This window comes from Telopea speciosissima, chromosome 1 (assembly GCF_018873765.1).
Source record: "Telopea speciosissima isolate NSW1024214 ecotype Mountain lineage chromosome 1, Tspe_v1, whole genome shotgun sequence".
Lineage (NCBI taxonomy): Eukaryota > Viridiplantae > Streptophyta > Magnoliopsida > Proteales > Proteaceae > Telopea > Telopea speciosissima.
Window position 1 is genome coordinate 6,314,363 of NC_057916.1, and position 15,785 is coordinate 6,330,147.

General features: G+C 40.7%; 1 protein-coding gene across 1 annotated transcript; it reads left to right on the forward strand.

Moving 5' to 3' along the window:
* Window positions 1–15,119, forward strand: LOC122668445 (helicase sen1-like). The gene is made up of 8 exons (XM_043865013.1): window positions 1–337; window positions 374–1,529; window positions 4,912–5,100; window positions 10,691–10,786; window positions 10,886–11,048; window positions 11,403–11,529; window positions 11,637–13,403; window positions 13,588–15,119. The coding sequence occupies exons 1-8, from the start codon at window positions 125–127 to the stop codon at window positions 13,879–13,881; spliced, it is 4,005 nt and encodes a 1,334-aa protein (XP_043720948.1). The 5' UTR covers window positions 1–124; the 3' UTR covers window positions 13,882–15,119.
* The last annotated feature ends 666 nt before the right edge of the window (window positions 15,120–15,785 follow it).

A 15,785-nucleotide genomic window follows, 5' to 3' on the forward strand; every position in this document is an offset into this window, starting at 1 on the left:
AAGTATCTCTCTTCAGCTGCATTGTTGGCATGCCATGTGCTTTTCTGTGTAAAAGAAAACTACATAAAGCAATACATAGTGCTGTTTGGAAGTATAGTTTAGTTTGTATGCATTTACATATGAGATGGGGTGTCGAGGAAGGCCTTTCTTTGATCTTAATGAGCCCCCTGCTGAAGTGGAAGAGGAAACTGATGGTGTCCTCTGCTTCCAGCATCAAAAGGCACTTCCATCTTTGAATTCTCATGCCTCTGATTTATCTTCATCAGAAGGTGCTCAGAGAATACTGAATAACCATGCTTTCTCCCATGCATCCTCCGTTTCGGGCTTCCAGCCTTTTGTTAGGCCTAAGAATGTGTATGGCACTGAAGACAATGTTAAACAGAAGAAGGTTGATGATTTGAAATCTGGGAATGCTTCCACTACATATGGTGAGGAAAATAAATCAACTTCGCCACTGGCCGCAGGCCCTGCACATGCTCAAGTTGTGGAAAGGGAGGAAGGGGAGTGGTCTGATGCAGAAGGTTCTGCTGATGCCTTTGGAATCAATTCTGACAATGATAAGCTTAAGCAATCAACTAATGTTGATGGTGAAAATGCAGAGACACTGGAACTGGCTGAGAGAACTGATCTTTCTGCTACTAACAAGGCATTTGAGAGTATCTATCGTGATTCCCGTTTACCTGAAGGTACCAAGGACGAAATCACATATATAACCAAGGATGAGAACTGTAGTCATGCTTCTTCAGGATTGGATCTGGAGTCGTCTGGACAGATGAGTAACAATAGCCGGCATTTAGAGAGTAATGCCAAAGGGGATGTAATCGTGGATGGACAAGAGGAGTCTTCCTTGGTTGTGAATAAAAAAGAAGTTAAAGGAATTGAAGCAAGTCATGCGCTTAAATGTGGGAGTAATCCTGGGAAGAGGCACAAGCTTGACCAACACAAGGAAGCAATGCTGGGGAAAAAACGTAGCAGGCAGACAATGTTTCTTAATTTGGAGGATGTCAAACAAGCTGGCCCCATCAAAACTGCAACCCCGAGGCGGCAAACCTTTTCATCGCCTGTAACTACTCGGACAGTCAAGGAAAATCGTAATGTTGCTGCCCCAGCTGAGCGCAGTGGAGAAAAGATTGCCAAGGATCAAAAGCAAGGAGATGCAACGTGTAATGAAGGAGGCACTCCAATGGATATTGGCGATCAGAAATCTGAATCCAATGGTGATATAAACCAAGGACCTCTAGCAAGACCTAGGAGGCTAAACGGTGGCATTGAAATCCCAGCAGAGGTATATCCAGTATCAATTCCGAGACAAAGTTCATGGAAGCAGTCAGATTCAAGGCAACTGAAGAATCCACTTGTTTCAGCTAGGAAACAGGTTGTTCCCAATCAAAATTCCATGGACCCAAAGTTGGGGAACAAGAAACATCTTTCTACTAAGAAACAAAATGCAAATAGCACACAGTATCAGGATACATCTGTGGAACGTCTTCTGCGGGAGGTGACCAATGAAAAGTTTTGGCATCATCCAGGTTTGAAATCCTTTTCTCACATTTCTTTTCACTTAATTCTTGACCGTTTACTTTCGATATTTTCTGATCTTTTGGTCTGTACTTCATTTATATCTACTTTTTCCTTATTGGTTAGATGTGCACATTGGTGTTCCAATATCCTGCTTAATGTTGGTAACTGTGAAGGGAAGAATGTCATTTTCCTTGGATGATTCAAGCCAATCTTTTGATTCTTTTAGTTTCCTCAATTGTAGGCAGCTTACTCTGGTGCTCAACTTACCTGGCACTGTCACGCAAAATTTTATCATCAACACAGCATGGTATAATTATATACTGTAGTGGTTGTCATCCAAAATTAAATTTTAAGTGGTTGATTGGAAACCAGCCAGTAAACTATAACGCAACCTAATATTGTGTGCACTCCGAAATGACTCTTCTGCTTCATAATCTTTGGTAAATGACTTTGACTGTGTCCAAAGCTATGTATAACCTATGTAAGTGTGGAAATGATGTGCAATTTATATTCTATTGAATTTTGAATTTTCAAAAATGTAGTAAGATTTGCCCCAGGCCCCATTCATGTCAGAGGGTACCCTTTGCTGCAACGCTCAGTAGCTCCCCTATTCTGGGGGATCCTGTACTGCTTTTAATGACAAAAATAATTAGTTATTCACCCATCATGGATATTTTTCCTTATTTCATAGTGGTGATAAATGGTAATAATAATAAAAACAATATTAATAATTAATTAACGAATGTTAAGGTTAATATTATTAGTATTATTGATAATAATGATATTAAATCCAAGCCCCAAGAATTGGATCTTGCATATAAGATTAGGATTGTCCAGCTACAGGATTTTGTGGAAGCTAGGGATGTCTCTTGGGTGCTAACTACTGGTCAATGTTGAGCGAAGGGGCTCTTTGTGAATGTCTTGTGATTTTGTTTTGTGTAGATGCTCATAAAAAAATTCTCCCTTTGGAATTATAAAGAGATGCACTTTTAGTAATTCTGATAACAAATTAACAACTGATGATAATTATCTGTAGATGCTTTAATTTTATAGAGATCTTTTTGGATGGTTGTTTTCATGGGCTTAGCTGGATTGTAGCTTGATTTGTGCCACATGGAGCATTAATGTGGCCAGTTGAGACCATTGGACAGATAAGACCTTTTTTATTGGCTACATATCAAAGTGGGAAAAGCATTGTTTACATAACCTTGTGAAGGTAAGTTTGACCATATGGTCCATCAATTTAGGTTGTGGAGGGTTGGTCTCTTCGCTTTGACCATGCCAATACGTGATCACCCTTTGAATTGACTACATGACAAGTCTTAGGCCTCAAACCAATTGTATGATGTCCCATGTATTGAATCTTTTACTTACATTTTGAGCCATTATATCAAACTGTTGAAAGCTGACTTTACACCATGTTTCAAAGCTTTACAATTCCACATGGCAGAATCCTCCTAGGCTGAATGAGTGGATAACGATGTGTACAATTATACAAATCTTGGTCACCAACTAAGCTGCCATGTGCCAGATATTTAGGGCTGTGTACACAGGCTTTTTTAATAGGCCGAGAGGGAAACATTTGCCCTATCAGATTATAGGACTACCATATCTTAGACTCTTCCCCTTGTACTTTTAGTGGTTCAAATGTAACTTTTTAGATTTTGGGTCATAAAGACTAAAGAGAAGGCTTAACTTTTGCCAGGTGGTAACCTGTTGCACTAAATTTGCCTGCAATATGGATCGTAGGGCCTACAGCCCTAACTGCTTGTGTTTATTGGTGCCATCTAAGTTTGCCGAGGGGCAGATATGGCCTTTTCTTACTAGGCATGGTGAACTGCCAGCTGTGTTAAGCCCCTCCGGGTTTTGATTCCTTATTTCATGGTAGTTTATTTTTTGGTTTTCCTTAAACAATTTTCCATAAGAAGATATTTTATAATATCTCATATTTTTTATTTTCTTTTTCCCTTTTCAATAGTCGGGGTTCTTTTATTTTTGTGGGAAGGGCGTGAGGGAGTCACTATTTTTTAATACATTTTGACTGTCAGTGCAATGAAGTATTCATAGAACGAGTGTGAGTGTGTGACATAACAAGCTCCGAAGCTTAGGAATAATTCAGAATGAATGGTAGGTTCTGCTGGTGGTGAGCATAAGTGACTGATGCAGATCAAGTAGAGATGTATCTGCTATTACAGAGAAAACCAGCAACAGAATAGCACTATTTCAAAACCTACAGCATAAAAAAAGAACGGGGAAAATAGTCTATGGGTTAGAAGAGAGAGGGAGAATAATAGGTATGGATGTAAACGGATCGGATTCGGCTCGGATACGGATCGGATGTGATCGGATCTGGATATTCCCTGGCCAAATACGGATACCTCTAAACGGATTCAGATGCGGATCGAATTCGGATTTTCGACCATCCGTTTACATCTCTGCCTTGTGTTACTCGGACCTTCCTCTCCCTAACGGATACAATTCACTCTCAGTTCATATCTCTTAGATCATCATTCTTTTTTTCTCATATTCTAAAACCTGTTGAATCTTAAAAAACCCTCAAGATCATTATTTACTTAATTTTTTATTATTAAGTATTCGGATTTTTTTTGGAGTATTCGGAATTTTTTCCGGATATTTCTAAACGAATACGGATGCTAATTTGGATTTGGATTTCGGTTATCCATTTACATCCCTAATAATAGGGAGAAAAAAGAAAGGAGGAGTGATCATAGGAGTTAAAATAGAGGAGATGGGACTATCATTGAGAGGGGGGGGGGGGAGGGAGGGGGAGGGTGAGGAGAGTTTCCAATCAATTCTCTAAAACAGAAAATCCAGATTTCATTCCATTATCAAATCGTGGAGTGGTGGGTTGGTTACATTGCAATGTATAAAAATAGAGATAAAATCTCCTAAATTGACTCCATCAATGACTCTTAACCTTCCTAAACTAACTTAAACAATTACCTTAAAAGGACTTTTCTAGATTAAACTAACTTGACTACTTAATAGAACATGGGACCCACACAATCTTATCCATGTACTTAATCCCCTGTACCCCTTAAATCCCAGCTTTTGAGCTTATAAAAGTGGCCTATTACCTTAATTAAACCCAAAAATAACAAGCCCTAGGCTCATAGAACCCAACCATGGGCCAAAATAAAATATTCAAAGGCCTAATTGGATCAATTGGACACCCTTAACTGCATCAAGCTAACTATGTTTTATTTTCATTCTGAGGGTTTCTAGTTTCTACTCCCTCTATTAAAGTATTATCTAGATTTTCTGCTGTGTTCTTTTCTTATCCTTGTTCTTTATTTTGAGAGTGTGTTAAGTTGATGCTTCTCTATCTTCATATAGTGCTAAGCTGTTCTTTTCCCCTCCCTCCATCAGAGGAGATGGAACTCCAATGTGTTCCTGGACGGTTTGAATCCGTGGAAGAGTATGTCAGAGTTTTTGAGCCTTTGCTTTTTGAGGAATGCCGGGCACAGCTGTATGGTACTTGGGAGGAACTTACAGAAACTGTTTCCAGAGATGCACATATAATGGTGCGAATAAAGCATGTTGAAAGACGAGAAAGAGGTAATTAGCTTTCACATTCTATTTTATGTATTGCTTTCGGACATGATCTGTTGCAGAATTGATTGGTTGATCTGTTGACTGGGCTAGCCATGTTAGTGATTCGATTTCATTTTTCATACAACTGGAGAAAACGCAGAAGCAGTTTCATCTCTATACTTTCCAATAAGTCTTTTCTTGGTTGTGGAATCTGATCCAGTTTTCCTCTTTTAGCTGTAGGATAGATTATTGGAGGCTTTTTCAATTGAATTTTATGTGGTTAATTGACCATTTGTCTTCAATGTGTAATCTCAATGAGTTTTTGGAACCCACACTCAAACAAATTTTGAAATAAAAAAGGAACATTAGAGGTTTAGTTTTTGTCACTGAACTTCCTTGAATTTCTGCTGTGTTTGCTACAGTTTTTGATGCATCATTTTTTTTGTGTGTGTTTGATCTGTGTTTGTCTATAATTGTTTGTGAAGCTTCATATTTGTGTTGCTTACATAGTACTATATCTCGCGATATATCGGTATCTCGGGCCTACCGAGATATCCGAAATATCCGAGATATCGCGAAATATTCCCGAAATATTGCATTTTTTCTGCAATATTTCGGGGGTCCATCTCGGGGGGTATTTGGCCATATTTAGGGCTCGAAACTTCATGGACAGCCTTATTTAAGCTTAATAAACACATTTAAACCATAAAATTGTAAAAATGTGAATTCAAATTGGTGTTTTGGGCTTGCACCTTGATTGACATACGTCGCCGACCTTAATGTATAAATAGTTAAATACACATAGATTAATGAAATCACAACTTAAGTTACAAATTACAAGTGCTAAAGCTGCTAATAGTAGTTCTTTGTGCCTCCCTGGATCAATCCCACTCATGCCTCGCTGGAGTCGACGTCCATTGCTCTCTGTTTGAATGACATATGTGGACCACGGTATAGAATCGGAGAAGAAACGAGTGTAGTCATCCACAAGTGTCACGTAAATGGAATCATCAACGATTGTAGGTAACCTATCCTAGGATATAAACTAGGGTTACCAATCGATCCACCGTGAAGAAGATGATCCTTGTGATATGATGTTGGCGCTTGCAAGAGAGGCGATGGCATTGGTGCATGTATGGTGGTGAGGTTGGTATCTAGGTCGCTAGGGTATGCAAAGATGTTATCTACAAAAGATGATCCAAGATGTCCTGGGACTCGGATGTAGTCATAGTCCCCTACCCCACTAAATCGCCCATATGATGATGATCCATCTCCATATCCACCGTAAGGTTGTGATGCACCATAATCCGGATGCCAATGGAGTGGCATGTGCGTCAAAAGATGGGGCACGCCAATGTCCAGTCGGTCCTCCCTCCCTATCACCCATACTCAAACCACCAACAGAGCTAGATAGGTTATCAATGTCCATTTGATCAGGTTGAATCGTGTTTGTCGACCCTACGCTCCTGTTGTATGTATGTAGGGGGCCTCTCGAGGGTGGGGGTGCGGGGCACGTGCTCCGTGGTCCAGTATCTTGTGTGGCATGATCAAACCGTGTCTCTCCAGGTGAATCGGAGTGGGTCCACAGTGCCGAATCCGGGCCTCCCGGCCTACACATAACGCTCTCGCATGCCGTCATATTCTTCACCAAAGATCACCACCACCAACATCACCACCACCAAGATCACCATCACCACCACCAAGATCACCATCATCACCATCATCATCATTCGAGGACTTAGGACCAGTCTTCATCATCAAGAACATTGCCACCAGTGGCTGGAATGGTATGGGTGAGGCTTCCTCGCATGTATCGACCTCGTCGACCCATATACTCGCCCACATCAAGACCAATCTCGGTTATCATGGGGTCGGGCCTACCTCCCTCCTCATCCAACACCGGCTCACCTCTATCCTCACCCAATCCACAATAGGGTCCTCATCGTCCGAATAACTTGAAGATGTCGCCTAGATCAATGGTGCCCCTCTCGTCCCTCATGTCCCATGCGTATGTGTTGCAGTTTCAGCCTCAAGTTGTAGTGCACATACACCATGTCGGATAACGTTGAGACCCCAACTGCTTGCGCCTCTTGGAGTGGATGAGTGCAAAGGTACTCCAGTTCCTCTCACAACCGGATGCGCAGAACATGTTTGGGCAAGGACTTTAATTGCTATTCTTCTTAAGTTTTCAGCCGATTCCCCATACAACACCCACCATTCATTGCATTACAAGTTTACAACAAAAAGACATGTGTCAAATGTTGTTTCAACTTTCAACTTTCAAATTTCAATACATATGTAATTTAAAACTTAAAAGAATTACCAGCATCACCACGTGCTCGCCTTGATCGCAGACCTCGGCCCAAAACTTCCCAATGCATCCCTAAATACCTTGATCTATACCCATGTGGAAAATTAGTAAGTACTTCTTCACTACTTATTTGAAAGCATCAATAAGTCGAGTTTCCAAATGAACTCACTTCATTGTTGCAAATTGCTTGTAGTGCACCATCCGGCTCCAACTTCTTCACTACTTGTTTCACAAAGATCAATAAGTTGAGTTTCCAACCCAAGCCTATTGTTATATTGATACTTAGGGTTGAAGTAGTATGCTGAAATATGACATATAGAATAGAGGTATTGTCAAATGCATAGGTAATTAGTAAATAATAATACTATGAATTAGTAAACATAAAACAAATTTATTCACCTTTTATGCAGTGGATGCATAAGTTGATTCTCCCAATGAGCATTTATGATATCTAAGAAGTGTTTCTATCGCGAGGACCCACACTATAGACACTATCTTTCATCAAGTCTATTGCAAGATATAGGACTGGCATGGTTGGGCCCTTGAGCGGAGTCGCAACATGTAGAACTTTCATCGGCTCTAAAACTTTCACCACTTTGCTTAGTTTGGTCCAAGTCCTCGGATGACATCGTTGTTTGTGCTTCCCTCCCATTTGCGGCTTGGAACCCTTCCATTGAAACCACTCCTCGAAGCAAACATGCTTCTCGCAGCCTTCTTTGTCTCAATGCTTTTGAGGGCAATGTAGTTGGTGGCAAATCTTGTGATGCCAGGCCTAACCAAGTCACCCCCACATTTTTCCCTCAATAGATTGAGTGCATAGGAGTGGTTGTATACAAAGTTGGTGACTTGTCTTGCACTTTCAACCACGTCTTCACCAACTTTAACTTTCCCATATCTTTTAGCATTAAGTCAATGCAATGGGCTGCACAAGGAGTCCAAGAGCCGGTACTTATTATTGTTCATCATCTTCTCACCGGCCACTGAAGTTACTTCCATTGTCCGTTACAACTGGACAACATTCTCAATACCCACATCTTTTTCCACTACTTCCTTTAACAATCAAATATATTTTGCATCCTTTATCTCTTTGGATGCATCCATGATTTGAGGAACACCGTCCTCCCATCACAATAAATCATGAAATTGATGATGGACTTTCTTGTAGGCCCAGTCCATCCATCCGCCATTATAGTCACCCCATATGTCTCCCACATATTCTTCATCTCACTAATGTACTCATCAATCTCACTCTTTTGTTGAGGTAGATAAACATTCATTACCTCATATGGGGTGGGGCCCTTGAATCTGGGCGCCCGCAATGGTATCTATCATGGTATCATAATGGGGGCCTTGTGCGATGTTCTTTGGGATGGTATGGTATAGCATCCACTTAGCTATTGATTCTTTAACCAATCCCTTCATCCCCTTCCATGCTCCTTTGATTCGGGTTATTGCTTCCTTTCTTCTTATGCAATTTAGGATCGGATGTTGATGGTGGTACTGAATCTGGTAGAGGTGTTGGGGTTGCCCTCACACTTTGTGATCTTTTAAAAGGATTCAAAGTTTTAGGACCTCCGAACTCGCCACCTCCTCCACTACCCCCTACTCTTTGTCTCTCGATCATCTTGAAAACTTCCTCTACTCCTTGAAACAGTCCGCCTAAAATCCCTAGCCTCCTCTTGTTTGTATGTCATCGCATCGCAATGTCATCATCGAGAGGAGGAGGAGGAGTCATCATCATCATTGTATCGTCTTCCTCCTCCCATCGAACTCCTCACTGTATCCTCAAGTTGTTCTCTTATCCTTTGCTTGTCACCCTTCCTCTTCTTTCTTCCCCTCAAACTATCACCAATCTCCTGGCTACTCAGAGGGGACCATATGACAACCTACAACATCTTTAGATCCTCCATGGATGTTGTTTAAGTCTCTGGACCCACCTCCCATAAATTGCATGTGACAATAATTACATATAGATTTTCTCTTATCCCCATCAATGGGAGTACCATGTAACCATGCAATGTCACCCTATGCTTGGCTGGTTGGTCTCTCTTGTTCCTCTGTTCTCTTTGTTCCGTCCGCCCCTTTGTTGACTACTTTCCCCACCTTTTGCTTGCCCTCGCACGTTGTCTATCACGATCCGCCATAATGATACTTGTTTCTGCAATGTAAGTAACACAAATAATTAAAAAACTTAATGTAGATGCACTTCAATTGACACTTTTAGATTACTAATACACTTGTATAGTTATTTAATATTTTTCCCCTAACCCTTATATTTTTCACAAAATTAAAACCAATTTTTTATATATAATGTTAATATAAGTATTGACCTAACACAACAAAACTATGAATTAGTAAACATAATATACATGTAATGCATCTCAAAACATATAGAAATAACTTTCATATTTTTTCATTATTTTTTAAACTTAAAACTCATATTTTTCCTTATTTATTTCTGTTTTTTAATTTTTTATATATTTTTCTTAATTTTCGAAAATTAAAAGAATTATTTAAGAGCAGAAAAATAAATCCGACACTCGTGAAGCCGTAGATCGGCCATTGGTGTCTAACATATATTTAATTCATTACCATCTAAGTCATATTACCCCTAATTATTTCCTATTTTAGTTGTAGGAAAATGAATTTTTAAAACCAGAAAAAAATAAAAAAATACATATGGGAAAAAATTTCGACACCGTGAGGTAGATCGGCCTCCGGTGTCTAACATATATTAATATCATCAACATCCAACAACATTTGTACAAAGTTTTTTAAAAAAATTGTTTTAGAGAAATATAATTTACCTTAAATAATGAAATTAGGCTTGGATGATGAGCTTAGATGACCCTCCGACGTCTTCCCGGCGACAAGGAGCTTCAATGAGGCTTGGAAGGGAGGAAGAAGAGAGAAAATTTCATTTTCAGCAGCTCTCGGTCGAAATATCGACCAAGAGCTGCGAAATATGCAATTTATAAGGATTTTGAATGTGACACTATTGTCACTTTACAATATCTCGCGATATATCGTGATATCTCGCGATATATCGTGAGTTCCACGATATATCGTCGAAATATCTCGATATATCGACGAGTTATTGTACTTTTTTATTTCGACCTTGTTTCGTATCTCGGTCATGTCGAGATTCACGAAATATCGCGATATATCGCCGATATTTCGCGAGATTTTATACCATGGTTGCTTACCCTATGTAATTATTATACTGGTGAGTTTCTGATGATTGACATTGTCCGTGGCCTTTGTTTTAGTTTTAAACATTATGAATTCATTTTTTGAATTTAGGATGGTACGATGTAATAGTTCTTCCTATGCATGAATGCAAGTGGACATTTAAGGAGGGTGATGTGGCAGTTCTTTCAACTCCGAAGCCTGGAACAGGTCTGATTTGAGTGCTGATTTTCTGTTTGTTTATATTTATACCCTACATGGTTTTATAGTTTACAGTCGATTATTCAACTTAATACTCTTATCACGCAGTGAGATTTAAGCGGAACCAGTCTGCTGCAAGTGAGGGTGATGTTGAGATTGGAGTTACTGGCCGTGTAGCTGGTACTGTTAGGCGATATATTCCTATCGATACTCGTGATCCTCCTGGTGCCATCCTCCATTTTTATGTTGGTGATACATTCGATCCTAATAGGTTGGATTTGAACCCTGTGGATTTTTCCCTGTTTGGTTTTGTTTTGGTTATTTGCAATTCATTCGTTACTTAGTTTTATTAGAGAAAATTACACCGATCCCCCTCAAAATTACGCCTACCCCCCTCCAAAGGGGAGGTGAATGTAATTTTGAGGGGATCGGTGTAATTTTTTCAAACTACAGGTTTTTTTTTTGTAATTTTCCCTAGTTTATTTTCTGTTTAGTTCTATATATGCTCGACAGTCTCAGTACTTTCCAATGAATTTTTTTTCCTTTGTGATTTGTCAGCAATTATACTATACTATCTGGCCAGTCTGTACTTTTCAATGATTTTTTTTTCTTTGTGATTTTTCAGCAATGATGATCACATTTTAAAGAAATTTCATCCCAAGGGAATCTGGTATTTGACTGTCCTTGGTTCTCTGGCGACTACCCAACGTGAATATGTTGCTCTGCATGCGTTCCGTCGTCTCAACTTGCAGGTGATTGTTGGATCCCTAGCTTCTAAGGCAAAGCTTTGTAATGCTATTTGTTTTCATAGTGTCTTGCATGAGCAATGGCTTATAAAACAATTTTATTGTTTCTGCAGATGCAAACTGCAATCCTTAAGCCTAGTCCTGAACATTTCCCAAAATATGAAGATCAACCCCCTGCAATGCCTGAATGTTTCACACCGAACTTTGTTGAACACCTACACAGAACATTCAATGGGCCCCAGTTAGCTGCCATTCAATGGGCTGCGATGCATACAGCTGCTGGTACAAGTAGTGGCATGAGTAAGAGGCAAGATCCATGGCCTTTCACTCTGGTTCAAGGGCCTCCAGGAACAGGGAAGACACACACAGTGTGGGGAATGCTAAATGTTATCCATCTTGTTCAGTACCAGCACTATTACACTGCTCTGCTTAAGAAAGTTGCTCCTGAAAGCTATAAGCAAGCTAATGAGAGCAATTCTGAGAGTGTGTGCACAGGATCAATTGATGAAGTTCTTCAGAGTATGGATCAGAACCTCTTCCGCACACTGCCAAAACTCTGCCCGAAACCTAGGATGCTTGTGTGTGCTCCTTCAAATGCAGCCACTGATGAGTTGCTTGCACGTGTTCTTGACCGTGGATTCATTGATGGTGAGATGAAAGTCTATCGGCCTGATGTGGCTCGAGTTGGTGTTGATTCACAAACTCGTGCTGCACAGGCTGTTTCTGTTGAGCGAAGAACTGAGCAACTGTTAGTTAAGGGCCGTGAAGAAATTCTTGGATGGATGCAGCAGTTAAAAATCCGTGAAGCTGAATATTCACGTCAGATTGCTTGTCTTCAGAGAGAACTAAATGTTGCAGCAGCAGCAGGCCGAGCTCAAGGATCTGTTGGAGTTGACCCTGATGTTCTTGTTGCTCGGGACCACAATCGGGACACATTGCTGCAAAACCTTGCAGCAGTTGTGGAGGGAAGGGATAAAATTCTGGTGGAGTTGTCCCGCCTTCTCATATTAGAAACAAGATTTCGTGCTGGTAGCAGCTTCAATTTGGAAGAAGCTCGTGCTAATCTGGAAGCAAGTTTTGCCAATGAAGCTGAGATTGTTTTTACAACAGTCTCAAGTAGTGGACGCAAATTGTTTTCTCGTCTTACTCATGGTTTTGATATGGTTGTTATTGATGAGGCAGCCCAGGCTAGTGAAGTTGGAGTTCTTCCTCCTCTCTCTCTTGGTGCAGCTCGTTGTGTTCTTGTTGGGGATCCACAACAGCTCCCTGCAACAGTTATCAGCAAGGCAGCTGGGACCTTGTTATATAGTAGAAGCCTCTTTGAAAGGTTCCAGCAAGCAGGTTGCCCCACAATGTTATTATCTGTGCAGTATAGAATGCATCCGCAAATCAGGGATTTTCCTTCAAGGTACTTCTACCAAGGACGTTTGACTGATAGTGAAAGTGTAGTTAAACTACCTGATGAGCCTTACTATAAGGATCATTTATTAAGACCTTACGTGTTTTATGATATCACACATGGAAGGGAATCCCATAGAAGTGGATCTGTCTCTTATCAGAACATTAATGAAGCACAGTTTTGTCTCTGGATTTATGAGCATCTTCAAAAGACTTCCAAATCCTTGGGTGTAGGCAAGATCTCCGTTGGCATAATAACACCATACAAACTGCAGTTGAAATGCCTTCAACGAGAATTTGAGGAGGTTCTGAATTCAGAAGAGGGTAAGGACCTTTATATCAACACAGTAGATGCATTTCAAGGCCAAGAACGTGACGTCATAATCATGTCCTGTGTACGGGCATCGAATCATGGCGTGGGCTTTGTTTCTGATATTCGCCGAATGAATGTTGCTCTCACTCGTGCAAGAAGAGCACTATGGGTATGGAGATCTTTTATTTTCCGACCTTTTCCCTTGCCATTAGACACACGCACGCGTGCACACACACACACAAATTCAGCTATTCATGGTGACGGAACTTACTAGAGTTTATGTTTTAATAACAGCACACAAATTCAGCTATTGGTGGTGACAGAACTTACTAGAGTTTATGTTTTAATAACAGGTAATGGGCAATGCCAATGCTCTGACGCAATCTGATGACTGGGCTGCATTAATAAATGATGCCAAGGCAAGGAATTGTTATGTGGACATGGAGTCTCTCCCCAAAGATTTCCTGGTTCCAAAAGGATCTCCTCACACTCCATTGCCAGGTAAGGCTTTGTCTAACATGAGGGGTTTGAGAACTGTTGGGCTAAGGCAGAGATACTTGGACATGCCGTCAGAGTCCAGGTCTGGCATTCCATCGGAAGAGGAGGTGAAGTTGAATGTATCATCGTTATCTAGGAATGGAGGATAGAAAGAAATGAAGCTGCCCACATAGAATTCCTTGGATGATTTGGAACAGTCGGGATAAATCTCAAGATCCCTGGCATTATGGCTTCCAGAGGAAGCAAAGTGTTGCGGGAATGGTGGCAAGAGAGGTTCATAATCAGAAAAATGAATGATGTCTGGAGATCTCTGCGGCTTAAAGAGTATTGAGGGTATTTAATTAATTTTTGATCTTATGAAGCTTGGCCCAGAACTCAACAATTTCAAAGGGAATCAGCTCCATGGATGTTCTCTTATGCAGAAAGCCAAAAGCAATCAGAACGGGAAAATTCTGCTCAACCGTGGTAAGTTGAGTTCAGCTGATTGGGGGAAAGTTAAGAGATCGTGCTCACCTCTGGTTAACTGGGTGAAGCAACGGGTTGGGAGGATACAAGGAAGGAAAAGATGGACTCCAAGGGATGACATGACACTGACTTTATATCTGCTTAATGCACCAATAGCTGCCATAGGGAACAAAAAATTGTGTAGACTGAGCCTACTTGTTGACATGCTTGTCCAATGGAAAGATGGATGCTAATGAAGATGCTGCTAACTCCTCCCCCAGGCTTCGAGGAAGATGTAATCTTTGCCAAATCTTTTGATTCCTGTGATTGGCTCGCCAAGTGAGGATATCCACCAGGTTTTCCGGTTTTTTTTTTTTTTGTTTCTGGGTAAATTGGGAAATCGGCAACAAAGACGAGCTCTCTACCTGAGTGGGTCAGCAAGCTTCAACGTCTGCGAAACGTGACCTAGTACAAGATATCATGTATCAAACTAAACGTCTTGGATTAAGTACGGTTGGGGCCAAGCTTCCCTAATGTGCTTGCCAATTTTGTAGCTCTCATCTTACCATAAAAGTCTACTGAGGAGGGATATTGGGACATAGTGGCAGTGTTTGTGGGTCGCTCATAAAAAGAACCCATATTGAGTGATATGGTGCTGTTACATTCTTAGGAGGCACGCAGATGTGTTGGGATGAAAGAATGTTTCAGATCATGTAGATTGACAGATTATTCATTCTCCATTTGTTCAGAAGAGGTTAAAATTGTGAATGCAGCCTCAGTAGGTGTTAATGATATCTTTATTCTGTACAGGCAATTGGGAAGTCTCCCAAATTGGGGTATTGTAAATTATCAGCTCTGTAATAACCTTAATTCTTTTCTTTTGTACCTTGTGACATTGGTATACCATCTTTAATGCAAAATTCGAGGGGATACCTGATTCTGCTTATCTATGACTCCCTGAATGGAATGAAATAAAACATTCAAATATTTTATCCAATACATTAAATCTTGTCTGTCAAGAAGTTAGAATACCTTTCATTCACAAACACCCTTGGGTTTTTCCATTAAGGCCCTGTTTAGTGAGGAGTGGGAGGTGGGAACAAACTCACATGTTGGGTGGGATAACATGGATAAGTGAAGTATAGTTCATGTTCATTACCATCTTTTTTGTGGTTGAGAATAGAGAGAGAGAGAACAAGGGATTTACATAGCTCTACTTTTTTCTCTCTAAAGTATCTTCAACAGCAAGGGTGTTAGGTCGAACGCTTTGCTCTTAAATAGAGCCCTTCGAAGACAACACGTTCAGTTGGTTGGAGCCGGCAGTGCAGGCCCCTAGGAAATCATGGGTTTAATTTTTCTGTCTTCACCTTGTGCCATAAGGCACCCCTTCTCTCTCCCCTCCAACCCACCCCCCCCCCTTCCCCATCCCAATCCCCAACCCCATCAGCTCCCTCCCTCTCTCTTGTAGTTGTAGTTGTAGTTGAAGTCCCATTGGACGGCTAAAAAACAAAGAACCCTCCAATTCTCCCCCAGTGGGTTTTAGCCAAAATTGTTCATTTTGTGAGATTGAAGAGGGTTGGAGTGATCGCAGGAGGAAATGGATAGAAGG